At 42.0% G+C, this 25,008-nt stretch overlaps 4 protein-coding genes across 5 annotated transcripts; 2 read left to right on the top strand and 2 right to left on the bottom strand.

Annotated features, from left to right (window-relative positions):
- The first annotated feature begins 124 nt into the window (after positions 1-124).
- Positions 125-8,218, top strand: jade3 (jade family PHD finger 3). The gene is made up of 11 exons (XM_077716601.1): positions 125-381; positions 2,039-2,110; positions 2,218-2,277; positions 2,771-3,008; positions 3,087-3,277; positions 3,857-4,068; positions 4,161-4,328; positions 4,696-4,812; positions 5,168-5,635; positions 5,699-5,816; positions 6,352-8,218. Exons 3-11 carry the CDS (start codon positions 2,229-2,231, stop codon positions 7,092-7,094), a joined length of 2,304 nt encoding a protein of 767 aa, XP_077572727.1. The 5' UTR covers positions 125-381; positions 2,039-2,110; positions 2,218-2,228; the 3' UTR covers positions 7,095-8,218.
- A 77-nt stretch (positions 8,219-8,295) lies between these two features.
- Positions 8,296-12,069, top strand: LOC144196429 (PI-PLC X domain-containing protein 1-like). Of its 2 annotated transcripts, XM_077716602.1 has the most exons (7): positions 8,296-8,443; positions 8,606-8,795; positions 9,267-9,403; positions 10,110-10,238; positions 10,305-10,460; positions 10,595-10,778; positions 10,853-12,069. In XM_077716602.1, the coding sequence occupies exons 2-7, from the start codon at positions 8,684-8,686 to the stop codon at positions 11,113-11,115; spliced, it is 981 nt and encodes a 326-aa protein (XP_077572728.1). In that variant the 5' UTR covers positions 8,296-8,443; positions 8,606-8,683; the 3' UTR covers positions 11,116-12,069. The 2 variants fall into 2 exon arrangements, with proteins under 2 accessions (XP_077572728.1, XP_077572729.1); XM_077716603.1 differs by lacking the exon at positions 8,296-8,443 and having other exon boundaries at positions 8,450-8,795.
- Positions 12,070-12,141: 72 nt separating this feature from the next.
- Positions 12,142-15,886, bottom strand: gtpbp6 (GTP binding protein 6). The gene is made up of 11 exons (XM_077716605.1): positions 15,337-15,886; positions 15,100-15,270; positions 14,901-15,038; positions 14,756-14,826; positions 14,528-14,658; positions 14,389-14,459; positions 13,664-13,832; positions 13,398-13,632; positions 13,193-13,341; positions 12,377-12,541; positions 12,142-12,308 (listed from the first exon to the last, which is right to left on the bottom strand). Exons 1-11 carry the CDS (start codon positions 15,539-15,541, stop codon positions 12,167-12,169), a joined length of 1,647 nt encoding a protein of 548 aa, XP_077572731.1. The 5' UTR covers positions 15,542-15,886; the 3' UTR covers positions 12,142-12,166.
- A 1,741-nt stretch (positions 15,887-17,627) lies between these two features.
- Positions 17,628-24,723, bottom strand: LOC144196431 (tetratricopeptide repeat protein 39C-like). The gene is made up of 14 exons (XM_077716604.1): positions 24,371-24,723; positions 23,653-23,701; positions 23,447-23,575; positions 23,260-23,374; positions 21,874-22,234; positions 21,068-21,236; positions 20,548-20,641; positions 19,685-19,792; positions 19,507-19,616; positions 19,316-19,439; positions 19,123-19,220; positions 18,914-19,018; positions 17,985-18,023; positions 17,628-17,911 (listed from the first exon to the last, which is right to left on the bottom strand). Exons 1-14 carry the CDS (start codon positions 24,517-24,519, stop codon positions 17,822-17,824), a joined length of 1,740 nt encoding a protein of 579 aa, XP_077572730.1. The 5' UTR covers positions 24,520-24,723; the 3' UTR covers positions 17,628-17,821.
- Positions 24,724-25,008: the final 285 nt, after the last annotated feature.

Raw genomic sequence — 25,008 nt, 5'->3', positions numbered from 1 at the left:
TTTGCCATTTTGAGTCAGACCTCCCAGTTTAAATGACATGGACGTTTATCCATGTCATTGGCAAACAATAAAAATGTAAACTGTTATTCAGTCTCCGCTCCCTCCCATCGGTAAACTCCGGCAACCAAACCAAACGCACCCTAGATTGAAGCGAAACGGCGGGGTTTAGGACCCGGCGGACCACGCGGTACAATAGCGCTGTTGTGCCGTGTTGGTGGGCCGACTGACTCCAAGTCCGGGAGAAGAACCCCTCCAAAAAAAGCCTCAATTCCCCCTTTTACCACGCTCAAATCCTTCTTATTTCTATCTTGAAACTGTGTGTTTGACTCGGAACGACATGGGGAGGTGCTAAAACGGACCTAGCAGTGCTTCATCTTGAAGGTAAAATGGTGGGAGCGTGAACAATATGCCCGTATGTGTTTCCTGGGTCGTTCGCCAGGAGGTGCCCCGGTGGAAGGTCTTACTCCCCGAACCAGGCCCTTGTTTTTATTTTCTACACCTCGCGTCGTCGAGACCATTGGGATGTTTAAACTGGCGTTTAGTGTTTTTTTTCCTAAACCCTCTCCCCCCTTTTTAAAGGCGCCACCGTAAGGAAGTGACATGTCTGTGCGGCGGTGGTGGCGCCCATGTTTGATTTGGCCCTCGTCGTCTCCCGCTTTCGAGGCGTCGACTGGAGTTTGCGTAACTGCGGCTATTTGAAAGTCCTGTTTTGCGGGGTTTTGCTCGTCTGGGTGGAATAAAGTGGTCGGTGATTAATTAAACAAAGGCGACACCAGTAGGGAAACGTAAACAAAGAGGTGGTGGTAATTTGGTTATTGTTTCCGAGATATAGTTAGATGGTTTGGTCCCGTTATTGTGACGTCATATCCGGAAGCACCTCCCCCTACTCTGCTTACCTCGTTAGCTAGCTAGTTGACCCCTTTCACGTGTTATGCATACGTTCCATAGTGATAAAAGAGTTGTAGCTGAACTATTTATATTCTTTCTTTCATTTGGCTAACGGTACAAACGATTTAAAAATAAAAGGCGAATGTATAAATAAAACTATTGTATTTACTTGTGTTAAAAATTACAGACCCTGAATATAGCTACCTCATTTATTGGAAACAGTTCTAACCAGTTTTGCCCTTTTTTTCGGCCATTTTACAACAGGAAGACCATTCAAGAGCCACACCATTTTCCATAGGCCCTCAGTAAACCGAAAAAATACAGAAAACATTTATTTTTCCACTCTAAATGTTTGTTCCCCACTTTCATTTCCTATTTAATAAACAGAAAAGGGAAAAGCTGTGAAAAGAAACCTGTCAGTTAAAACAATAACTTTTGACTATGTTCACTACTGCAGGTGAATTCAAATTTATATTTTTTTGTTTTATTTATGTATTATGAATATTCCAATTCAGATTTTTTCTTCAAAATCATACCTGGGTCTTTATCCTATGATAACACATTTGTACTCCCTATTAAAACCATGAATATACGCAAAAGAATAAAAAACGATTTTAAGGCAATTTTTAGGGTTTAGCTTATTAGCGGTCGCGGCTAATATGCAAGAAAATACGCTGTGTCATATACATATTGTTGTTGAGTTATAATGTCGTCTCATGTCACTAGCAGCTGTTTTCTAGTGCTCTGTTCCTTCTTCTTTACCACTTAAAAATAGCTTATGGGACAATTAAGGCCATCTGTGGAGAGCTTTTCCTACTCAAACAAAAACCGACATGTAGGTCTCATTTGTTACCTCCTTTTTTATATCTTGGCCTGCCCCAAAAACTGTCTGTAGTTTCCTTGCCAGTGAAAATGGGTTTGTGTACCTAGCATGAACTTAAATGACCACGTCCGCCCCTTCATGGGGAATGTTCGGCATGTTTAAACAACACCTTTCATATTCCGTCATGGGGAAAGTGACGATAGCCAAAGAGACTGAAATTGAACGCCATTTTTTTCCTCAAAACGTTGCAAAAAATACCATTTTAAATTGGCAGAATTGCTAGCTAAGCCACCAGATTTATGCTAACATGCTTTTTCTTGTTCTCAGGGATGAAATTTAGCACTTGAGCATCCATCGGGGGAAGCTACGGCTATTATGCTTTTCAACTGGAGATTTCTGGTGAGTACTGGGAGTAATAAATTAAAAATATACAAAAAATTGTATTGATGCAAAATGCTAATAAAGATCTGCTTCTTGTCTTCACTCGGCGTCCATTTTGTGTCTAGGACGTGACAGGATGAAGCGTCTCAGGCCTTCCAGCAGCAGCGACACTTCAGACAATGAGAGTAAGTTTCCACCAGGGGGCACGTGACCTGACCTCTGACCAAAATGACTCATGACTACAGCTATGCCTTGAGATACAAGCTTAATTCCTTCTGGGACCGAGCTCATGTCTTAAATTACTCGCATTTAAAATCAAATTTTCCCACAAAAAATCACTAAATACAAATTAATACATTCCAACCCTCTGAAAAAAAAACAATTACACATTTTGCTCGTATTTCAAAGCAAAAAAATTAGCTCAGAATCTTTTCATATCTCAAATTTCTTGTATGCTGGGACACTCGTATGTCAAGGTATTACTGTGTTTTTTTTTTAATCTCTCAAATTCAGGTACTTTGACCTCCTTTTCCATGAATGTTACCAAAAATAGGAAATAACAATATTAGAAATACAAATTTGGGGCAAAATTTAGCTTGGAATTTTCCTAATATCTCAAATTGCTCTTATGTCAAGGTATTACTTTATAATCTATATATTTTTTCCACTCGAATGCAGGTCCCTCGACCTCCTTTTGCTCCAACAAGTATGGCAGCAAAGCGGGCACCCCTGTGGCCGACCCCAAGAAACCGGCCGAGGTGTTCCGAAAAGACCTGATCAGCGCCATGAAGCTTCCCGACTCGCACCACGTCCCCCCCGAGGAGTACTACCTCCTTGCCGACAGCTGGAAACAAGACTGGGAGAAAGGGGTTCAGGTCCTGGCCAGCCCGGACACCATCCCAAGGGCATCTGTACGGTAAGTCCATCAAATTAGCGCCCAAAACAGCCAAAAAACACCCCAAAAAAAGCCTAAATTCCTATTGGCCACGTGTAGGATCATGTTGGAAAAATCCAAGGAGGTCCTGTATGGCCACCAAAAGAAGTTCATCCAGTGTCCCGGGTCAGAGTCGGCAGAACTGGGTCACTTGGACATCAAGGAGCTAGCGGAGGCCATGTGTCGCTATGACCTGGACGACGTGGACATCTATTGGCTGCGGGCTCTCAATGCACAGCTGATGAGTATGGGTGAGAAACGTCGGGTTTTTTGGCCAATCAGATGAGATGTTGTTGTGTTGGTTTTATTTTGAAGGGTCCTCACATTGAGAAAAGTGATTTGAGTTATATTTTTGGAGCAGTGATAATGTAAAAATCGTTTTTTGTTTAAAATAATAACTCTAAAATGAACAAAAACACGAGGAAAGTATGGAGGTGATTATTATATTTTAAGTTAATGAGGGCTAAAGGTGGTCAGAATAGCAATTTAGCAAACAAAATACCCTTAAGATATTTCCTTAAAAGTAACATATTTGTACTCCCTATTAAAACTATGAATATGGGGGTGAAAATGGTGAATTAAGGGGTGGCTTATACGAGGGTAATTGTCAATTTCAACCATTTTAAGGCAATTCTAAGGGTGGGGCTAATACGAGGGAAATCGTCAAATTCAACTATTTTAAGGACACGGCTTATACGAGGGAAATTGTCAAATTTAACCATTTTAAGAGTGCGTCTTATATGCCAGAATATGTAGTATGTATGATTATGTTGCTGGTCTAACCCTTGGATGTCTTGGCTAATATTTTGTGTTGTTGTTGACCTGGCCAGGTGAGGAGCCGGTGGACGAGCTGACCATGGAACGCGCCATGGAGGCTCTGGAGGGCCAATGCCACCTCAACATGCGCCACGCCATCGAGACGGTGGAAGGGCTGGGCATCGAGTACGACGAAGACGTGGTGTGCGACGTCTGCCGATCGCCCGACAGCGAGGAAGGCAATGACATGGTCTTCTGCGACAAGTGCAACATCTGCGTTCACCAGGTGGGTGACATGCCTACACCCTAACCCCCAAAAAAGCCATGATTTTCCTTGAATTTTACTGAAAACGTGGGCGTTTCTCTTCCATTACTCAGGCATGTTACGGCATCGTTAAAGTCCCGGTCGGGAACTGGATGTGCCGGACGTGCGTGCTCGCCATCGACCCGCAGTGCCTCTTGTGCCCCAAAAAGGGCGGAGCCATGAAGGCCACCCGCGCCGGCACCAAGTGGGCGCATGTTAGCTGCGCCTTGTGGATCCCTGAGGTATGGCAACATAAAGTCATTTGTGTGGAGTTAGCGTGTTCTGTGGAGTTAGTGTGTTGTTTGGAGTTAGCATGTTGTGTTGAGTTAGCGTGGTGTGTGGAGTTAGCATGTTGTGTGGATTTAGCACATTGTGTGGAGTTAGCACGTTGTGTGGATTTAGCATGTCGCGTGGAGTTAGCACGTTGTTGTTTTTTTTACTTTAGTGCTAACAGAGAGTTTATAAGATGGCTATAAATGTACTTTAATGTAATTTCTTTTGAAAATAATATATCAAAATGGTATAGTGTGGTATCAGGATAAAGTCGAAACATGGCTAGTACACCGGATTGCCTAATTTCCCCCTTTTTTCTCACCTTTCTGATTCCAGGTCAGCATCGCTTGCCCCGAAAGAATGGAACCCATCACCAAAGTGTCCCACATCCCGCCCAGCCGCTGGTCGCTCATCTGCAGCGTCTGCAAAATCAAAACGGGAGCGTGCATCCAGGTACCGCCATTTTGACTTATCATCTATACCGGGAGGGGGCGTATCAAACTCACTTTTCTTGGCGGGGCGTAAAAAAAATCTTGTGTGGGTCGGACCAGTTTATTTATAAAGTCAGCTCCAGCACCCCTGCGAACGTTGTGAGGAGAAATCCTTTAAAAAATGAATGATGTAATATTCTATACTTACAGTATTTATTAATGCATCAGAAAGTATCGGTCAGGCAAAAAAAAAAAAAACGGACCGGATCATTTCCACTAATGGACCAATTCCGGCCCGCCAACCATATATTTGACACCATTTTTTTTTTTTTTTTTTTTTAAGTTCTGTCCAAACCAAAATATTTTGTGTTCCGCAGTGCTCGGTGAAGAACTGCACGACGCCCTTCCACGTGACTTGCGCTTTTGAGCACAGCCTGGAAATGAAGACCATCCTGGACGAGGGCGACGAAGTGAAATTCAAGTCGTACTGCCTCAAGCACAGCAAGCCCAAAGCGCCGGGCGAGGCCGGACTCAGCCTCAGTCCGGCACGCGCCAAGCCGCCGCCGGACTCTACCAAGGTGGGACCGCGGGCTCAGCGGCTGCAGGAGCTGGAGGAGGAGTTCTACGCCTTGGTGCGGCCCGAGGAGGTGTCGCGGGGTGCCGGACTCTCCCCACGCGTGCTGGACTTTGTCTACCAGTACTGGAAGCTGAAGAGGAAGAGCAACTTTAACAAGGCCCTGCTGGCGCCAAAAGAGGACGAAGAAAACCTGGTGCCCGAGCCGCATCAGGACAGCATCCACACGCGCATGCGCATGTTCATGCATCTGCGGCAGGACCTTGAAAGGGTCAGTGTGTTTGTCAATATGTCAAAATTCGGCCATTTTAAGCAAGGTTTTGTGTTGTCCTAGGTCCGCAACTTGTGTTACATGGTGAGTCGCCGCGAGAAGCTGAAGCTGCTGCAGAGTAAAGCCCAGGAACAGATGTTCAACGTCCACGTCACCCTCGTCGGACAAGAGATCTCTGCAGGTAAGTTGCTGTGGTGGTTCTTTGACACGCCCCTTAACCACTCATCCAATACATTTTGATTGGGAGGGCTGTAGGAACTCGCATTTCTGTTGTATTCATTCATAAATGTACTTATTGTGATATCAAAATGATGTAAAAAATAGAAAATGATTAATAGTTTAAAAATGGTCATATTTTGATCATTGGTCATCATTTTTCAATGACCAAAACCCAGTTTTTTACCACTGTTGCTCTGTACGAGCGTTTTTAGTAGTTGTAGTAACGTGAATACGCCCGCAGAGGGCGGTAAAGCTTCAGAAAAACACGGTTGGAATTTATTTATTTTTTTCAAATCCAATTCTGTATTTGTTAAATAACTTTATTTTATTTTGAAAAACTTCTTTTTCATTGTAGAAATTCCCCTTTTTCCATTTTCTATATACATATACACGTACACACATGTTTATAGTATATATATTATTATATTTTTCCCCTCTCAAGCCCCCCCCCCAGTTTTTTTTCCCCCAATAACACATTTTTTTCTTCCTCTCCCAAGGCGTGGCCGTTTCGTCCCCAGTGGAGAGCGTCCTTTTCCGGCCCCCGCCCAGGATTACCCTCAAACTGAAAATGCCCAAAGCCCCCACCCCGGCAAACTGCCACGCCGCCTCCAAATCGGCCAACGGGCCTTTGTGCCCGGACAACAGCGGAAACGTGTCCCAGCGCCGCGGCCAAGGCCCCGGTCGGGGCAAACCGCAGATGCACGGGCGCGTCCGGCGAGAGGAACGCGCCAACGGACGCCCGGCGGGGGCCGGGAAGCCCAAGACGGGGAAGCCGGCCGTCATCCGACCGCCACCGTCGGCGTCCGTGGCGGCCCACTCGTCCGAAGGCAAGACGGAACGAGCGCGCCCCTCCAAAAACGGCCTCTCGGACAACGGCGTGGCGCAAAAGGACAGCTCGTGCCAGACGCCGGCGGAGGCCGACGCCCCCGAGCGAGCGCTGGAAAAGGGCGCTTTCGGAAAGTCGGCCATGGAGCACTTTGGCCGCTCCTTCAAGGAGGCCACCATGAACTTGGTACGGACCACCGAGGACATGCGGGCCTCGGACAAGCTAAAGCGCAACGACAAACTCTGGGCCGAGCCGGCCGCCGCCAACGCCGCACGCTTGTACCAGGACAGCGACGGTTACTGTCCCGACCTGGAGCTCAGCGATTCGGAAAGCGAGGCCAAAGGGAGGCACCGGCGCCCCCCAAAGGGAGGACGGGGACGTGGCAGACCGGCGGCGCACTGCGTGAGAAGGTGACGGACGGCGGAAGATTTTTTTTTATGCCGTGGCTCCTCCCACTTTCTCACAGCAGACATGCCGTGGGTAAGTGTAACGCCAAAACATGCGGCAGGGTCACCGGGCGTCCGCTGACCCCACCGCGCCAATTTGATTTTGGAACCTGCAACTTTTCAACCTCACAAAAAAAAATTGAAAATGACCACAAAAAAACGACTTTTGCTGCTTTTGTGTTGGTAACGTTGACTGCGATAGACGTCGAATGTATTTCCACCAGGTGGGTGTCGCTACGATCAGATGATTGGTCACCTTCCGAAGAAATGAATGGCCACCTTCCGTTCAAATGATTGGTCTTCCGATCAAATAATTCAACTGATTGGTCACACCCGATCTAGCAATTGGTCATTTTCTATTCAAATGATTGGTCACATTTGGCTCAAATGATTGGTCACCTCCCAATCAGATGATTGGTCACCCTCCGCTCAAATGATTGGTCACTTTCCCCTCAAATGGTTGCTCGCCTCCCGATCAAATGACTGGTCACGCTCCACTCAGATGATTGGTCACCCTCTGATCAAACAATTGGTCACTCAACTTAAATGATTGGTCACCTTCCCATCAGATGATTGGTCAACTGATTGGTCGCCTTCCAATCAAAAGTTTGGTCACCTTCCCGTCAGATGATTGGTCACCTTTCGGTCAGATGATTGGTTAACCTACGGTCAACTGATTGGTCGCCTTCCAATCAAAAGATTGGTCACCTTCCGGTCAAGTGATTGGTCAACTGATTTAGAAAAATTCTTCTGATACCAAATTTGAACGTCTATCCCCGTCAATGGAAATGACACATCATAATCATAACATCGTCATGATGTCTGTCGCTTCTATTTTTTTATTTTTTTACATCATACAGAAAATTGAGAGTATAAGAAGAAAATTCTGCAATTAAGCAAGGTTGCTAATGCCACTCCTTATGGAAGAACACATTTTTATTTTTGTTATTTCTTTAACATATAAGTAGCGCCATGTCATTCGCTGTTAATGGAGAACACTAAAAATGTTGGAGTTGGCCATGTTTTCGTTCCGTTGACACGTTGCCTTCACTTTTCATCTTTCCTCCATTTGATAATAAATCTTTAAATCAATTATTGAGTATTTTTTATCCTTATTTTCTTTATTTGTACAAATACAACAATCCGATAACGTACTCCGATTGCTATCAGGTTCACGGGTGCAATGCGAGTGAACCATCTTGTCAGCTGTGCATCTTTGTTGCGTCGAGTGCGCATGCGTGTGCGGACCAGGAAGTAAATCTACCATCCGTCACGTACACGACTGTCAAGTTGTCAGACAAGGTCTGAACGAGAAAGGTAACTTTTTTCATAGGGTTGTTGGGGGGGCTTGCTTGGCTTGCTTGGCTTGCCTCTGCCTTACTACCGTCCAAAAACAAGCCAAGTCACCAATACTGACGGTCAGCGAATGCCAAAACAGGGCTACTTCCTGTTTACTCTTCGGCCTCTTATTTCTTAAAGGGCCAGGATGAAAAAATCGAAAGCCATCGATTAATTGCGCGTGGAAGGGGGAAGAAAGACTCCACGTCGACGCGTCCAATGTTCAGCGACTTGCAGAAGACCACCGAGATGGAAGAATGGTGCTCGGACTGGATGTCCAATTTACCCGAGGAGTTGCAGGACGTCCCGCTTACCCACTTGGCAATACCTGGTACTGTCCCTTTAATTGCTAGTCTACCTCTCCCGAACAATGGCTACTTCATTCATTATGACTATATTTTGTTGTTGTTGTCATATTGTGTCTTATTGATTATCCATGTTAGCATAACCCTACTTTAAAATGCATATATATTTAAATAATACAATGTAATCAAATTATATTTTTCAGCATAACCTTTCTTTCAAATATATATTTTTTTAAATTACGCAATGTATACAAATTATATTTTTCTGCATTCACGCTCCTAATCCAACGTCTCGTTATTTAATAAAATCACAATATAAATTATAATGCACCTATACAAAATATGTAAGATTATAGCCAAAGGCTAATTTATGTTTAGCATTTTTTTTAAACAGGTTATTTTAGCGTTCCTTATGAATGAGTAAGGATTCCTCTTGCGTGACAGCAAACCAGTTATGGCTGTTTTACGCGTGTTTGCATTTTTTTCTCCTTCTTTAGGAAGTCACGACACGATGAGCTACTGCTTGGACATCTCCTCCCCTTTGGTGAGGTCCGAGTCCGATTTTTTCCGGATTCTGGATGGCCTTTGCTCTTGTCTTACCAGGCCTACCGTCTTTAAGTGGGCCACCACGCAGGTAACCAACCAATCAACCAACCAACCAACCAACCAATCAGTCATTGCGCCTAAATTAGCATTTCACAATAAGAGGAATGGCATTTTCTCATATTTTACTGTCATGCAGTCATTCAAATGTAGTAATTTCGGAGGGTGCCCGTTTATAATAATAATTAGCAACTTGCATATTTCAAATTTTTTAGATGTTAATTGTAAAGATTAAACCGCCCAAAAAACTGTAAAATTGTAAATTGGAATCCTGCATGTTAATTGTTAATATGAATTTGAAATGGTAAATAGAAATCCTACATTTAAATTGTAAATTGCAATCCTAAATGTTTAATAGGTTTTCAATTGTAAATATGAAGTCTAAAGCATGGGTGTCAAAGTGGCGGCCCGGGGGCCAAATCTGGCCCACCGCATCACTTGTGCGGCCCGAGAAAGTAAATGACGACTTTCTGTTTTAGCATCAAATTAAAATGAAAAGTTTAGATGTATATTAAATTTCCTGATTTTCCCCCTTTTTAAATCAATAATTGTCATTTTTAATCAATTTTCTGTGTTTTTAGGTCAAAAATCATTTTGTAAAATCTTAAAATATATTTTAAAAAAAGCTAAAATAAACATATTTTTATATCTATAAAGAACTAAATATTCAGGGATTTTAATCCAGTTCTATTAATTTATTTATTAAAAAAAACAACATTTTTGGTGACCCTTGACAGGATCGCTGTATTGAAGACCAGCTTTCCATGGGCATCCGCTACTTTGACCTCCGGGTGGCGCACAAACCCCGCGACCCGTCGTCGGACCTGCACTTCACACACATTTTATACACGCACGCCACCGTGCTGGTGAGTCCGTCGGCCACTGACAAGTCGCTTGGGATCAAAAGGTCACGGCTAGCGTTTACCCATCAGGACACCCTGTGGTCGGTGGCCTCGTGGCTGGACTCGCACCCCAAGGAAGTGGTCATCTTGGCCTGCCGCCATTTTGAGGGTCTCAACGATACCCTTCACCGCCTCTTCATTGGCGCCATCAACAAGATTTTCGGGTCCAAACTCTGCTTGCGGCAGGTAAGGATTGACACTTTTATTTATTTTTTAATTAATTTTAATCCCAGCAGGAAGAATCGGGTTTGAAAATCTTCAAAATAGCCAAAACCAAAAAAAAAGGAAAATATTTTGATTTTTTTGGCATGTTTTTGCAGGAAGCCGACTGGTCGCTACGCCGCCTTTGGGCGTCGGGTCGCCAGGTCCTGTTGTCGTACGACGACGTCGCGGCCTCGGGACACGACGAGTTGCTCCCCGGCGTCCCCTATTGGTGGGCCAACGAGCGTAGCGCCCACGACGCCATTAGCTTCCTGGAGTGGAACAAGCAGTTGGGACGGCCACGTGAGTCTGCTGCGTTGCCAGATTCAAACCCGTGCGACAAAATGTGACCCCGTGACCCGTCCATTCCTCCGCAGAGGGCTTCTTTGTGGCGGGCCTCAACCTGACGGCGTACCGGTCGTACATCATGAGCAACCCCAAGCAGTCCTTGCGAACGCTAACCTGCGCCCAGTGGCCCACCCTCAGGGAGTGGACCAAGGAGCAGTGCCCCGGTCCCCAGCCCGACGCCATCAACATCATCGCCGGGGACTTTGTGGGCACTCTCCCCCTCTGCCCGCTTATAGTCGCCCTCAACCGAAAGTTGCTAGCTGACAAACACAAGTGGATGCCACCTAGCTAGCGCCAATCTAGCGCACAGTTAGTGTCTGGCTAGCGTCTGGCTAGAATCTAGCCAGACTCTAGCTATCCCCCAGCTAGCGCCTAGCTATCCCCCAGCTAGCGCCTAGCTATCCCCTGGCTAGAATGTAGCTAGCCGCTGGCTATCCCAAGCTAGCACCAAGCTAGTGCCTAGCTATCCCCAAGCTAGGGCAAAATTAGCACCAGTTGGCACTAACCTAGCAAGTGCTTAGCTAGTGCCAAGCTCGTGTCTAGCTAGCATCTAGCTAGCGTCTAGCTAACGTCTAGCTAGCATCTAGCTAGTGTCTAGCTAGTGTCTAGCTAGCGTCTAGCTAGTATCTAGCTAGTGTCTAGCCAGTGTCTAGCTAGTGTCCAGCTAGCATCTTGCTAGTCCAGCTAGCGTCTAGCTTTTGTCCAGCTAGCGTCTAGCTTTTGTCAAGCCAGCATCTAGCTAGTGTCTAGCTAGCGTCTATCTAGTGTCTAGCTAGCGTCTAGCCAGTGTCCAGCTAGCGTCTAGCCAGTGTCCAGCTAGTGTCGAGCTAGTGTCCAGCTAGCTAGCATCGAGCTTGAGCCAAGCTAGCTCCTAGCTATCCCCAAGCTGGCACCTAGCTAGCGCTACTAACTTCAGAAAAGGAGGGCGAATCACGGCCGGAGGTAGGACACATTTTGTATCTTTTCTTTTTTTTTTTTTAATTGTATGTCACTGGCGGCACTAGACGACCAAACCAATTTGAAATGGGCGCTTCAAAATCTATTCGGTTGTCACGTGATCATAAGTCTATCCCCGGCTGAATACTTGGGTCATTCCATAACATAACTAGGTGTTATTTTTAAACATACCTTTTTACTCATGTATATTTGAAGAAATATTTGTATATTAGAAATGGGCTGTTTAATCTTGATCAGGAAAAATTAACTTTGATTTTATGTGTATAAAAAAAAATCCCGTTAAGTGAAATCATTCAGTGTCTGGATTTTGTTGTGCGGTTGCCATGGAGACCAATTGAAGCTGTAAACACAAAGATGTGATACTATGTTTTTATTATCGGCTTTATTCAGCGGCGTCCACCAGGGGGCTCGCCAAACATTTTCTTGTAGCGTCCGTAAGCGGCGGCGCCGATGACGACCTCCACCACGGCCGAGCCCTCGTCGGCGTCTACCTCCACGTCCCGCACGGCGGCTTCTTTGTACAGCCAGCTGCCACCGGGCGGAGGATTTGGCGGTTAGCGAGGGCGCCGTAGACGGGCAAGGAGCGCCGGACTCACCTGAGCTGCGGCGTGGCGAGATCCACCTTCAAGGTGAGCGCATGTTTGCCCGTGGCCGCCATGGCGCGGCGTTCCACCTCCGCCTCCAGAGCGTCCAGGCCACGGCCGTGCAGCGCCGAGACGGCCACCACGTCGGCCACCGCGTCGGCTTCCGTCAGAACGTAGCTGTGGAAAAGTAGCATTAACGTCAACTCGTGGGCCGGACCATTTTAGATATTATTTTTAGATTTTTTTTTTTAATATAAATGGATTAAAAGCCTTGAATTTTCAGTTTTTTTCATAGATCTAAGACAATGTAAATTTTAGCTTTTTTTAAATATATTTTTAGATTTTATAAAATGATTTTCGAACTAAAAACACAGAAAAAAATGGATTAAAAATTGACAATTATGGATTTAAAAGGGTGAAAATCAGGAAATTTAATATACATCTATACTTTTCATATTAATTTGATCCTAAAACAGAAAGTCGGCACTCATGATTGACTTTCCCGGGCCGCACAAAATCATGTGTCGGCCCAAATTTGGCCCCCGGGCTGCCTCTTTGACACCCATGCTTTAGATTGTCCAATTAGCCTAGCATGCATGTTTTTGTAATGTGACAGCAAAGCAGAGTACCCCAAGAAAACCCACTTTGAACATTCCAACTCCACACAGGTGGAGCAACCTGGATTTGAACCCAAAACCCCGAGCTGCGAGCCCGACATGCTAACCACTCAGAAAAAAATGAAAAAATATCCAATTCCTATATTTAAAAAAACTTCCTTATGGATTCAATGACAACCAAAAATGGCGTCTAAAATTTTGACCCACTTACTTTTCAACAAGGTCAATCTTATTGTGGACTTCAATCATGGAGCCGAGCAGCGCTTCTGGAACTCGTAGATTCCTCAAGACCTTCATCACGTTAGCCTTCTGATTGACGTTCTCCGGGTGACTCACATCGCGTACATGGATCAAGACGTCCTGGTGGGCGGGCCTTAGGTCAAAGGTCACCCACAATTACCCAACGACCTCCTTACCGAATGCTTGATGTCCTCCAACGTGGCGGCGAACGACTCCACCAACTGATGCGGCAATTGCGACAGGAACCCCACCGTGTCCACGTAGAGGACGGCCAAGCGTCCAGGCAGGACGCCGCCGTGCACCGTCACGTCCAGCGTGGCGAAGAGCCTGTCTTGGGGGCGGAGCCCCGCGTCGCCCGTCAGTGCTTTGATCAGCGTGGTTTTGCCTGCAAAAGGGAAAATGTATAGTGGACTGGGATAGGCTCCAGCACCCTCGGCGAAGCTCCTCCTGACCACAGTTGGTGTATCCCAGCACGGAGACCAGCGGGAAGTCTTTGTGCTTGCGGCGAGAGCGGAGCATTTGGCGTTTTCTGCCCAGCTTGTCCAACGCTGAACGGATTTTAAGCTCGCGTTCCTTTAGCAGTCGCTGCCGGACCTCCAGCTGCGTCTCACCTGTGGCCAAGCAAAAATATCTCACATCACTATATGGAACGTTAAGTATTTTCCAACTTTATCTTTTTAAGTAGATTTTTTTAGCAATGTACATTATTTGCCACTAGAGGGCAATGATAGGATTCTACATGCCATGTTTTAGGATCAAATTCAAATGAAGAGTAGATGAATATTAAATTTCCTGATTTTTCCCCCTTTTAAATCAATAATTGTCATTTTTTAATCATTTTTATGTGCTTTTAGTTAATACATTATTTTGTAAATTACTTTTTTAAACATTAAAATAAACATTCTTTTAGATCTATAAAACAAATATTTATGAATGATTTTAATCCAGTTCTTTTAATCCATTTATTTAAAAAAACATTGAAATGTTATATCTAAAATGTTTTTTCATCTAAATTGCTTGGGAAAAATTGAGTTTTGATATAAAATTTGTAATTAGTAGTTTTGTAAATACTAGTGGAAGATTGGTTGTATTTGGCAGCTGTGAATAATTAATAATGATGGTGATATCTGCGGGAAGGGTCACATGACCCAATCCGACGAAGGTCACCTGAGCCGCCGATGTACCGGCTACCGCCGCCCTGCTGGTCCAAGTTGAGTATTTCGTTCTTTAGACGCGACCTGGCGAGAAAAGTGGAGACTTTGTTGGCTATTTTGTGGCCATTTTGTGTCAGTTTCATAACCCTTACCTGAGCAAAGGGATTTCTGCCAACGAGATTTGCAGTTTAGCTTCTTTAGTTTTGGCGTTGGAGCGGAAAATGTGCAACACCAGCGTGTAGCGGTCCAACACCTTCACCCCCCAGGCCTCTTCAAGCTCCCTCTGAAAAACAACATAAATAAAATGCTTTAAATCAGAACCATGGACGATTTAAATAGTCAAAATATGTATAAAATACGTAAAACAACCCAAAAATCACCTCTGACGACGGCGAAAGACGCTCCACGTTGACAAAGACGGCCGTCACGCCCGGCGCTTGTCTGATTCTCTCTACGTGAGGATAAAGAACGCGACTCAACGCCAATCTCCTCCTCTTTTTCAACCTCCACTCCGCCCATTCAAACCAGTGATCATCTGGAAGTTTCCTTTCCCAAAGATCTTCTTCTTCTCTGGTGTCTTGGTGGACACAACCAGCCGGTCCGCCACAGTCCACTTATCCAAGGTGTTGACGAGCGCCACTGCCTCCGCCATCATCAACTCGGCTATCAACGAAAATAAAGTTTAGGTCCACTTTGACGACATTTGAGTGACATTTACATCTACCTGTGGTCAAATATTGCTTCCTACTCCCCCATTTGACATCAGGATGGACCACAAAGACCCGTTGTTGGTCCCCCAAATTAGCCGTGGAGGGCTGCATCTCCTGGAAAAGCTCTTCCACTTCTTCATCCTCCATCCAGTCTTCTTCTCCATCATTTTCGTCCTGCGTAAAACCTGAAAAGTTACATAAATTCCATCAAATATGTTCACTATTCAAACCAGGGCGAGTACTTTAACCACCTGTGTTTACGGTGATGTCGTCTGAGTGGTTCAAGATGAAGCTAGAGAGGCTAAAAGCTCTGCTGCAATGCGGGACGAGGTCACCTCCACGCCGGGGGAGGAAGCTGATCCACGGCCGGGTAAGTGAAGCTGATGCCCGGTTGGTAAATGTGCGGGCTCGGTGGATAAATGACGACCATGTGAGGAGATTTCTCACGGTTGCCATGTTGGGTTAAGGGACCGCTTGTTCTTGTCATTTAAAAGAACTTCATTTTATGCAGTTGAAGCGTAGTTATATCATAATAAGGCCTGAAATTGTTTTAGCACTAGGCTGCACTTGCTAGCCACTATGATATTGTAATGTTTTTCCTATTCGGCATTGTTTTGATTTCATACTAAGGTTTTTGCCCTGAATTTAATCTTGCAAGGTACATTTTTCGTCACTAAAAAGCAATGATATGTGCACAGTCACAAATAAATGATAAAAATGGTAAATAATTTATATAATTATGTTTGTAAAATTATTTTTCAGACTTATTTTGAGATTTTATTAACCCTATAACTACGACAAATGTGCCTGCAAGATCAAATTACGGAAAAACTGCTAACATTGATGTATGCGTCTAAAGTGACTTTCATGATTTCTTAAATTAACGTATTAGTTTACATTAACACGAGCCAGAAAGGACAGGATTAAATGATATAAAAATTGTCACAGTTAATTAAATTAAATTAAAATAAAATAAACAACACTCCATTCTCATTTTGCCCGTAGTATTTTTCTGCGACACTTCCTGTGTGGATTCCGTATCTAATTTGGCGACACTGTCCTCCTGTGGACAAATGCGTAATAGCAACTTCTGCCTACGTATATTTTGTTTCGTTAATATTATTTGTAGCTTATTTTATTTTATTTAATCATTCCTGGTTGGGAAGGATATGAAAATAAAAGGCAGTAAATGGAGAGCAGCCATTGTCTGGATTGAGAAGAAAAGAGTTTATTGTAGAGTTAAGTGACATTTTGAACATAAATGAAGCTCTTACGTTACTACACACAAATCACTCGCATAAAGGTGAAAAGACATTGTTTTTTTTTTACATTTTTCCTTGATTAGCCTCACTAAAATGTCTTCATTCACTTCAATACTGAAGTAGACACACACTTCAGGATGACATTTGGTGCAAACAATTGGAAAAGGTCACCATCGGCACACAAAGAATAAATTAAAACATTTTAAAAATGATAATTTAGCAGCACCTTTCAATTAGAATTTTCGGATTTGGACACGCAGGTACGTTTAAAAGTACCTTTTTTTGCGATTGCATAGAGCACAAACTCAAATAAAACAGATGTATGAGTCTGGTTGAATTAAAGTTCATGGCAGGAAAGACTTTGGCTTAATTTAGATGACGTCTTAGGTTTATTTTAATTTTTTCAACATGATAGTCTTTGCTAGACTAGGCCACGATAGGGTTAAAAAAAAGTAAATATTTTAATACATTATGAGCATTGTCCAATGGTACTTCATCTTTAATTAAATAACAATAATTGTACGTTGAAAATCAAACTTATTGGAACAATAATATTAAATAATGATGATGAATGACATTTTTGTTGTTAACAAACATAGGCGGATTTTTGAAATATGCGTTAGATTAGCATATTTGACGGAATTTATGTAACAAATTTAACAAAAATGTATCTGGAAAACAGAAGAAACTACTTTTTTTTGTCTAATGGGCAGAAAATGGCACATAAAGTTAAGATAAATGACTTTTTTTTACTGGATTATTGACGTGATGATTGTGATTGGTCAAAGCCTCTAAAGTGAGCAAAATCAACTAAAATTTTGTACATAAATTCCCAAAAAAATAGCATTGATATGAAAATTTAATTTGAAAAAAACTGCTAAAAAAGCCGAAAATATAATAATAACAAAACCAAATATAAAAAACAAAACCAAAATATGTAACTCAAAAACAATCACTCACAACAATAGACATCCAATTAATTTAAAAAGGGAGGTTTGGCATTTATTAAAGTATATTTTTTGTAAAATTTTTCACTTTAATTTGGATCTTTATCTTGATATTTTTAATTTAATTTATTAATTTATTCCTCCAATATGTTTTGAAGTATGCACATAATGTTAAATATAAATTTAATCAAGTATTTAATCATTTTTTAACCATTTTAACAAATTATTTAAAAAATGGCATTGTATGCAAACAACACAGGATTTTGATATTGAATTAATATTAATTCAAACTCGGCTAAATTAAACTGAAGGTGACGGAAATCTTTAAAAATAAAATAAACGAGTAACCTGTGAGACATTTATTTGCTTACGTGACACCCCATATTTTAACGTCATACGTAAAATGGGGGTCATTTTTTTTTCCAACCCCAAATTTAACCATCCAAACCTGGCGGTTTTCCTTCTGAGTCCTAAACCACGGTTTATTGGACGGTTTAAAAACACTAAGATCACTCATTCGTGTGTAGTCACTGAGGCACGAGTTCCTTCAGAGAAGCTAACGCCGAATGGATACGAACGTGGAGCCGGTTTTCAAAGTCGTAGCCCGTGAAATCCTCCTGCAAACATCAATCGGGGGAAATTAAGACCTCACAAAGTCTGGCGAGAAAATATTTGGGTGATAATTTTTACCTTGGCTTGAAGTAGAAACGATCTTCCCTTTGCCACTGTCTAATTAGCAGGCAAACAAAAATAGCATTAGGACAGATGATGAAGAATAGTGCTACCTCTACTTCTAAAATGAATCAAAAGTGTTCATTAATTAACAGTAGCTTAATGAATGAAGTGTTTTAACAGTAATATTATGCAGTATTCCCTCGATTTTTGCGATGAATGCGTTACATAACCACCCGTATTAAGTGAATTAAACATGTGTAATATGTATATATATGTATGTGTATATGTATATATATAAATGTATGTGTATATGTATATGTATATATGTATATATGTATATATGTATATATGTATATGTATATATGTATATACTTGTATGTGTATATGTATATATGTATATACATGTATGTGTATATGTATTTATATGTATGTGTATATATATGTGTGTATATATGTATGTGTATATGTGAATACCTGAATATGTGAATACGTAAATACGTGTGTATATGTGTATATGTGTATATATGTATAAGTGTGTGTATATGTGTATATATGTGTATATATGTGTTTATAAGTGTGTGTATATGTGTGTATATGGGTGAATGTGTGTATATATGTGTATATATGTGTGTATATATGTGTGTATATATGTGTATTAATGTGTATATATGTGTGTATATATGTGTGTATTTATGTGTATATATGTGTGTATATATGTGTGTATATGTGTATTTATGTGTATATATATGTGTATATATGTGTATAAACGTGTATATATGTGTATATATGTGTATATATGTGTGTATATGTGTGTATACGTGTATAAATGTGTGTATACGTGTATATATGTGTGTATATGTGTATATATGTATATGTGTGTGTGTGTGGGTGTATATAAATATATATATATATACATATATATTTTTTAAAAAGACAAAAGTGACCTCTGGCTTAGCGAGCAGCACACAGCCCAACTCGTAGACGGCGTAGGGCTGAACGTACGAATTGGTCTGTCGTCCGTACTCGTCTCTCGCCGCCATCTGGAAGGACTGAACAAAAGCCGTCTTAAAAACCCACCTGGGTATCGAACCCTCGACCCTTAGAACTGCGAGTCCGACACACTAGGTCATTTTTTTTTCAATTCTTAAGTTACCTGCACGGCGTCTCGGGTGTTGCCGTGACACTTGTGGACGGCTCCCGACAGAAGATGCTTGAGCCCACGGCACGACGTCTCGTCCAGACGTTGCAAGACTAAAAAAAACAACAGAATGAACAATTTTTTTTAAAAAAAATACATCAAAAATCCTTCTCCAGACGTCGTAACGGCGACCACTCCGATTCCGTACCTTGGTTCATCACTTGCAGCTTAGTAGAGGAGCAATTGGGAAGCGCTTTCCACAGGTACAAAACCTCAATCACCCCCATAATGCAAACTTCTCGACTTGGCGGGATTTTCCTCAAACGCTCGGCCTTGAATGACCACAAAACCAAAATCCAACAACGGCTCAAAACACAACAATTCCCCTCAAAAACTAACCCGTTTGACCGCAAACTGCTCAATCTGGTTATTCTTCCTCTTGAACAACTTCTGTACGTCTTTAAAGACCCCGCGGGCGCCATCGAGGTCCCCCGAAGCCCCCTGACACACTAAAGAAAACAAACAAATGAACCCTGGGTGCTAGCATGCTAACGCTAAGAGGCGGCCGGCATCAAACCTCCGGTCAAGTAGGCGTAATAACACTGCGACCATCTTGATTCGTTCTTCAGTCTTTCGAAGGACTGGTGGGCGTCTTCGAAGTTCATCTCGATCATGCTGCACCAACCTGGCGAGAACATATCTGGCAACCTTAGCTAATTGCTAGCCTTATTAATGATTGCAAATCCCCTTATTAAGAGATTGAACATATTTACTCACATAAGGCGTATTTAAAAGTCTAAAATGGTCTCCAAAATGGACGAGGTGACCAATCAGTATGCACTAAATTGAATATTCTGTAGATGTCGCTGTATGACACTGATAGCTTTACTTTTTGGGTACATTGCTTGCTGACACGCTATAGTTATATAGTGAAAAAAGGCGGATATGATTGACATATTATGCTTAAAGGATGACAACATTAGCATTTGACGATGTTGTTTTTGTTAGGATTAAAGCCAAAATGGCTAAAACAAAATTAGTTTTACAAAAAAAAACATACTTAAAAAATCCCATGCAAAATAAACATACTTTTGGTAAAATATTTAGATTTTTTTTTAATAAATGGATGAAAAGAACTGGATTAAAAGCCCGGAATATTCCGTTTTTAATAGATCTAAATCAACATTTATTTTCGATTTTTTAAAATATATTTTTAGATTTTACAAAATGATTTTTTGTACTAAATACACTGAAAAAATGATGCAAAAATTACAATTATTAATTTAAAAAGGGGGAAAATGTAATCTACATCTATACTCTTCATTAGAATTTGACCCTCAAACAGAAAGTCGGCACCCATTTACTTTCCCGGGCCGCACAAAATGATGCGGCGGGCCAGATTTGGCCCCCAGGCCGCCACTTTGATAGCTTATTTCATACCGATCTCGTAGAGGCACACGTGTTGGAGCTCTCGTTGGTCGGAAGCCAGTTCTAGCGCGTCGTTGAAGCAAGCCAACGCGCTGTTGATCTGACACTGGAAACACACAAACAACATTACTTGCTAGCTAGCTAGCTTCTTCCTTCAATCCAATAGTCACCAATCAACCATTTTTTCCACTTTCCAAACCAGTTTATCCTCTCTAATGTCGTGGGGGTGCTTGACCCTATCCCAACTGCTGACTAGCCAATCACAGGACACTTGTACTGGGACAACCAATCATAGCTAGGGGCAATTTAGAGTGTCCAATCAACCTAGCATGCATGTTTTTGGATTGAGAGTACCCAAAGAAAACCCACGCAGGCCAGGGGAGAACATGCAAACTCCACATAGGTAGAGCAACTTGGATTTGAACCCAAGGATAGATTACGGCACCCCCGCGAGCCCTGTGAGAATAAGTGGTTCAGAAAATGAACATAGCCTAGCAACTTGGCTAATGATTTTGCCTGATGGAAGCCCTACCTCCAACCTGTGGACACGCCCCTTGAAGAAGATAAAGAGGGAGGAGTTTGGGTAGACCAGTGACTTCCTGTGTAGGATCTCTTTAGCCTCCGTCAGACCGGCATGGGAATCGCACCCGTCCAGTGCGAAAAATGGCAGCACTACCGTGTGATACCACAAGAGGGCCAATCTGGAAAAATGCCGGAAAGCAGCTCAGAAGAAGAAAATGCTAACTTGTAAACTCGCAAGCTAGTGCAGGGGGCGGGAACCACAAACAATTCATATTTTTTTTAAATATTCCAGAATTTAAAAATAAAAATACTTGAAAATGTGTCCTTTTTTTGTACAAAATGTAGAAAATGTCTTGGAATTCTTTTGACAACATTGCTACGCTAATGCTAATCAACGAGAATATGCGTACAGAAGAGGGTAATGGGAAAAAATATGATTTTAAAAGGGCGCTATAGCACCATTGTGCCAAAATGGCGCTCCTATTGGTGCGTTTGGGTATTGCGGTCTCATTAGCGGTTTCCATATGTTAGCTAACAAGTTAGCATATGTCACGTCTTGTTATGGTTTCGTGTGTGTGTTTTTTTTTTGCCTCTTGTGACCCTCCAGGCTTCCCTTCCTCTTGTAACCAGCAGCATAGAATTGCTAATCAGCTTTTGTCTGTCCATTTCAACCCGTGTGTTTGTTCATCTTTGTCGGATCGTCAACTTTGAATACTTTTAACATCATGGTTCTACATTCACACATCAAAAGAGCCACATATGGCTCCCGAGCCATAGATCCCCCTCCCCCCGAGCTAATGTAAGCGGCATACTCACGTGGCTAACGGCGCCTTCATGTCCTTGCTCTCGCTAGCGTAGGCTAAAGCCGCCAAACCTTGGAGCCGGTCTCCGGGAAAGCCCAACAAGTTGATGATCTTGAGAAGGTGAGGGGGAACCATGGAGATGCACAGGTGGAATAAGCCGTAGCCGAAGCTAACCGAGCCCTTGAGGCGGTCCAGGGCCTCGGCTGTAACGCCACTTTCCGCCTCGTTGTGGTTGGCGTTGTCCGGAGCGCCGTCGGGGGGGCCGTTCTCCGTTGCGTCCGGTTGGCAGGAGGCTTGGAGCTGGCTGATGTCACTGTGACATTTGTTGTACATTTTCCATGCCTTGCGTAGGATCCAGCCGCCTTTGATGTACGCTGTCCGGGAAACAATAATTTCGAAAAATATCAGAACTGAAAAAGCTAGTTAGTGAAAAGAGAGGAATTGGGAAAAATATATATATAGGAATATTATATTGCATGACTCATGTACTGATTTGAAATCTGTCTGAATGGATCGTTATAAAAGTGTTTTTGGGTGGAAATTTAAAAAAATGATGGCTTCTCTTTCATATTTGAAATCCTGAATTTGTTATTTGTTTATATTATTTATTTAGTTATTATTATTTATCATTTAGTTGTTTTTTCTTATTATTTGTGCACTTCCCTACTTATTTATGTTATGCCTACTTTTTATGTTGACTATGCTGTCCCTTATCAAATCAATTTATGAATTATTTCTTATTTATTGATTATTTATTTGTTTGTCTGTTGTTATTTGGGGACTCGATGGTGAAAGCTTTAAATCTTATGGTACATTTAAAACGAATGCAAATTACAATATACAAAGTATGTAAATGTATTTATGTACAATGTCAATAAAGTTTTCAATTCAATTGAATTAGCATTCAATTCAATTCAAGCAGGTTTCAACAAAAGCTAGTTTGCAGATCTGCACAAAAAACTGTAAAATTAAACAATACCATACATCCTTCAAATTTAAAACATATTTATTTAAAAAATACATTTATTTAAATCTACCTTAAGTCCATTTTGATGATTTTTTTCCCAAAACAATGTAGAATAATCCTAATATTGTTATAAATACATACCACTAACTAGCAGTACCTCTCTTATTACTGATGTTGAAATATTCCTTATTCACTCATTCTGATTCTCAGATCGGACCCCCGTAAAAAGCCACTTGCGGCTCACGAGCCGCACCTTTTGACGCCCGTGTTTTTACAAATACATACCACTAACTATCAGGGCCTCTCTTATTATTGATTTTTAAATATTCCTTATTCACTCATTCTGATTCTCAGATCGGACCCCCGTAGCGAGCCACTTGCGGCTCGCGAGCCGCACTTTTTTTTTTTTTTTTTTTTTTTTTTTTAGCTAACCTGCGAGTTCCTGCTTGACAAAGGAGAGCACGGCCAGGTAAACCTGGCAGTCGGCCACGATAATCTGCCTCTGGAGACGATCCACCACCACCACGCCAGACCGCTGAGAATCCATCTGTACGCACGGTAAAGACGGTAGACAAAAAAACTCATTGGCCGCCATTGACGCATCCCAATGTCAACTTACGCTCTTCTTAATCTTGTTCCTGATGGTCTCCAGGACCCCGACGCTATCGCTCTCGCACAATTTCTCGGTGGTTTTCAGATCGTCGCAAGCCATCTGCATTTTTTCCTCTTCGAAGGTCATCATGGCGTTCTGGAAGACCAAAAAAAAAACACGCCATGGTCAAAATTTGCTAATGTTTTGTGATATGAATTCAGTTGTTTACTCACCAAGAAGCTAACAAAACTAGCCCCGAAGCTCATTAGCGGACTGTGGCTCCTGCAAAAGGAACAATTGTAAAAAAGACAAAATAAATTTCCATTTTTTAAACTAATTAAATATCATTGGCGACAAAAAAATGTCCAATTCATTTTGTAAAAAAAATAGATGCCCATCAATTAATATGAATAAGATAATATTCTACACAGGAAAGATCAAATCTAATGTAAATTTCTTTCTGATGGGTAATATAAAAGTATAAAAAGAGTATGCCGTACGTTAACCAATCAAATGCGAGTATAAAATAATGTTATTTATTGAATTACAAGCTTTTATTGACATTATAGATTAAATTAAACACATAGAATGAGATTTAAACCCTCTCCACAAAGTCCACAATAACAACAACAAACAGACAAATAAATAATTAATTAATAATAACAATAAATAATCTATGAATAGGTAATAGATAAAAATAGTCTAGATAATAAGTAGTCATTAAGATAAATAACTAGGGCACAAATAACAACAACAAACAATAAAAATAAAAATAAATCAATAAATAAGTATACCATTATAAGTCTTTAAATACGATCCCCCTTAAAATCATAGGATGCTATTCCAGGTGTGACGTCATGCAGCCGAACTCACCTTTTTTTCCAGTTCAGACAATCCATTAATGCGCACACTCACGGGCACGCAAACGTGTGTTGGGCGCGTGCACGTTACCTGTATCTTTTGAAAAGCTCGTCGCTTTCCTTGAAGCCGTTGTTGAGAAGCATGTTGATGCCTTGCAGCGCCATCTCGGCGTCATCAATGTGCTCGGCCTTCTCCTCCACCTGCTGCTGATGCTGCTTCTGCTGGTCCGGGCCCGCCATTGTGGCTCCAACGAAGATGATGGTGATGATGATGATGGTGATCGTGCACAGTTGTGAAAAACACAGCCGCTTTTTTTGTTTACGTTCACGCTCTTAATCTATTCATTATTTCCTTCAAGGCATCCATCCACCCATCGCTATCACCACCGGCTCGTCCTCCCCAGTCGTGCAGCATCCGGTGCATTACGTAACCAAAACACCCACGTGACGAGGCCAGCCCTGCGTTGTGACGTCACAGAGAAGGGGCGGAATGTCATCGAAATGACTATAAAATGTTAAACAAGCTAATTTTATTTTTAAAACATTTTTATACTTAAATGTAATCATATAGTTGTAACTTCTACAAGAAACAAGGACGATTCGTGGCGAAATTAGTTGGTTAATAAAATATTAATTATATAGTCATTAAATTAAACAAAATTAAGCACGCTTGATTTGGATTGATTATACAGTCAATATTTAATTTAAAAAAATATATATATTGTAACG

Source organism: Stigmatopora nigra, chromosome 5, assembly GCF_051989575.1.
Source record: "Stigmatopora nigra isolate UIUO_SnigA chromosome 5, RoL_Snig_1.1, whole genome shotgun sequence".
Classification (NCBI taxonomy): Eukaryota; Metazoa; Chordata; class Actinopteri; order Syngnathiformes; family Syngnathidae; genus Stigmatopora; species Stigmatopora nigra.
The sequence above is the reverse complement of the archived record's forward strand: the minus strand, read 5'-3'. Positions and strand labels throughout refer to the sequence as shown.

Coding starts and splice junctions, on each gene's coding strand:
- jade3 (XM_077716601.1), top strand. CDS start 2,229: ATGAAGCGTCTCAGGCCTTCCAGCAGCAGCGACACTTCAGACAATGAG. Junction 4,813..5,167: donor AAACGGGAGCGTGCATCCAG/GTACCGCCATTT, acceptor TGTGTTCCGCAG/TGCTCGGTGAAGAACTGCAC. Junction 5,817..6,351: donor CGGACAAGAGATCTCTGCAG/GTAAGTTGCTGT, acceptor TCCTCTCCCAAG/GCGTGGCCGTTTCGTCCCCA.
- LOC144196429 (XM_077716602.1), top strand. CDS start 8,684: ATGTTCAGCGACTTGCAGAAGACCACCGAGATGGAAGAATGGTGCTCG. Junction 10,239..10,304: donor ACACGCACGCCACCGTGCTG/GTGAGTCCGTCG, acceptor TTTACCCATCAG/GACACCCTGTGGTCGGTGGC. Junction 10,779..10,852: donor CAAGCAGTTGGGACGGCCAC/GTGAGTCTGCTG, acceptor ATTCCTCCGCAG/AGGGCTTCTTTGTGGCGGGC.
- gtpbp6 (XM_077716605.1), bottom strand. CDS start 15,541: ATGGCAACCGTGAGAAATCTCCTCACATGGTCGTCATTTATCCACCGA. Junction 15,039..15,099: donor GAAGCAATATTTGACCACAG/GTAGATGTAAAT, acceptor TTTCGTTGATAG/CCGAGTTGATGATGGCGGAG. Junction 14,460..14,527: donor GCAGAAATCCCTTTGCTCAG/GTAAGGGTTATG, acceptor TTTTCTCGCCAG/GTCGCGTCTAAAGAACGAAA.
- LOC144196431 (XM_077716604.1), bottom strand. CDS start 24,519: ATGGCGGGCCCGGACCAGCAGAAGCAGCATCAGCAGCAGGTGGAGGAG. Junction 20,642..21,067: donor GGCGTGTCCACAGGTTGGAG/GTAGGGCTTCCA, acceptor GTGTGTTTCCAG/TGTCAGATCAACAGCGCGTT. Junction 19,440..19,506: donor AGCAGTTTGCGGTCAAACGG/GTTAGTTTTTGA, acceptor TGGTCATTCAAG/GCCGAGCGTTTGAGGAAAAT.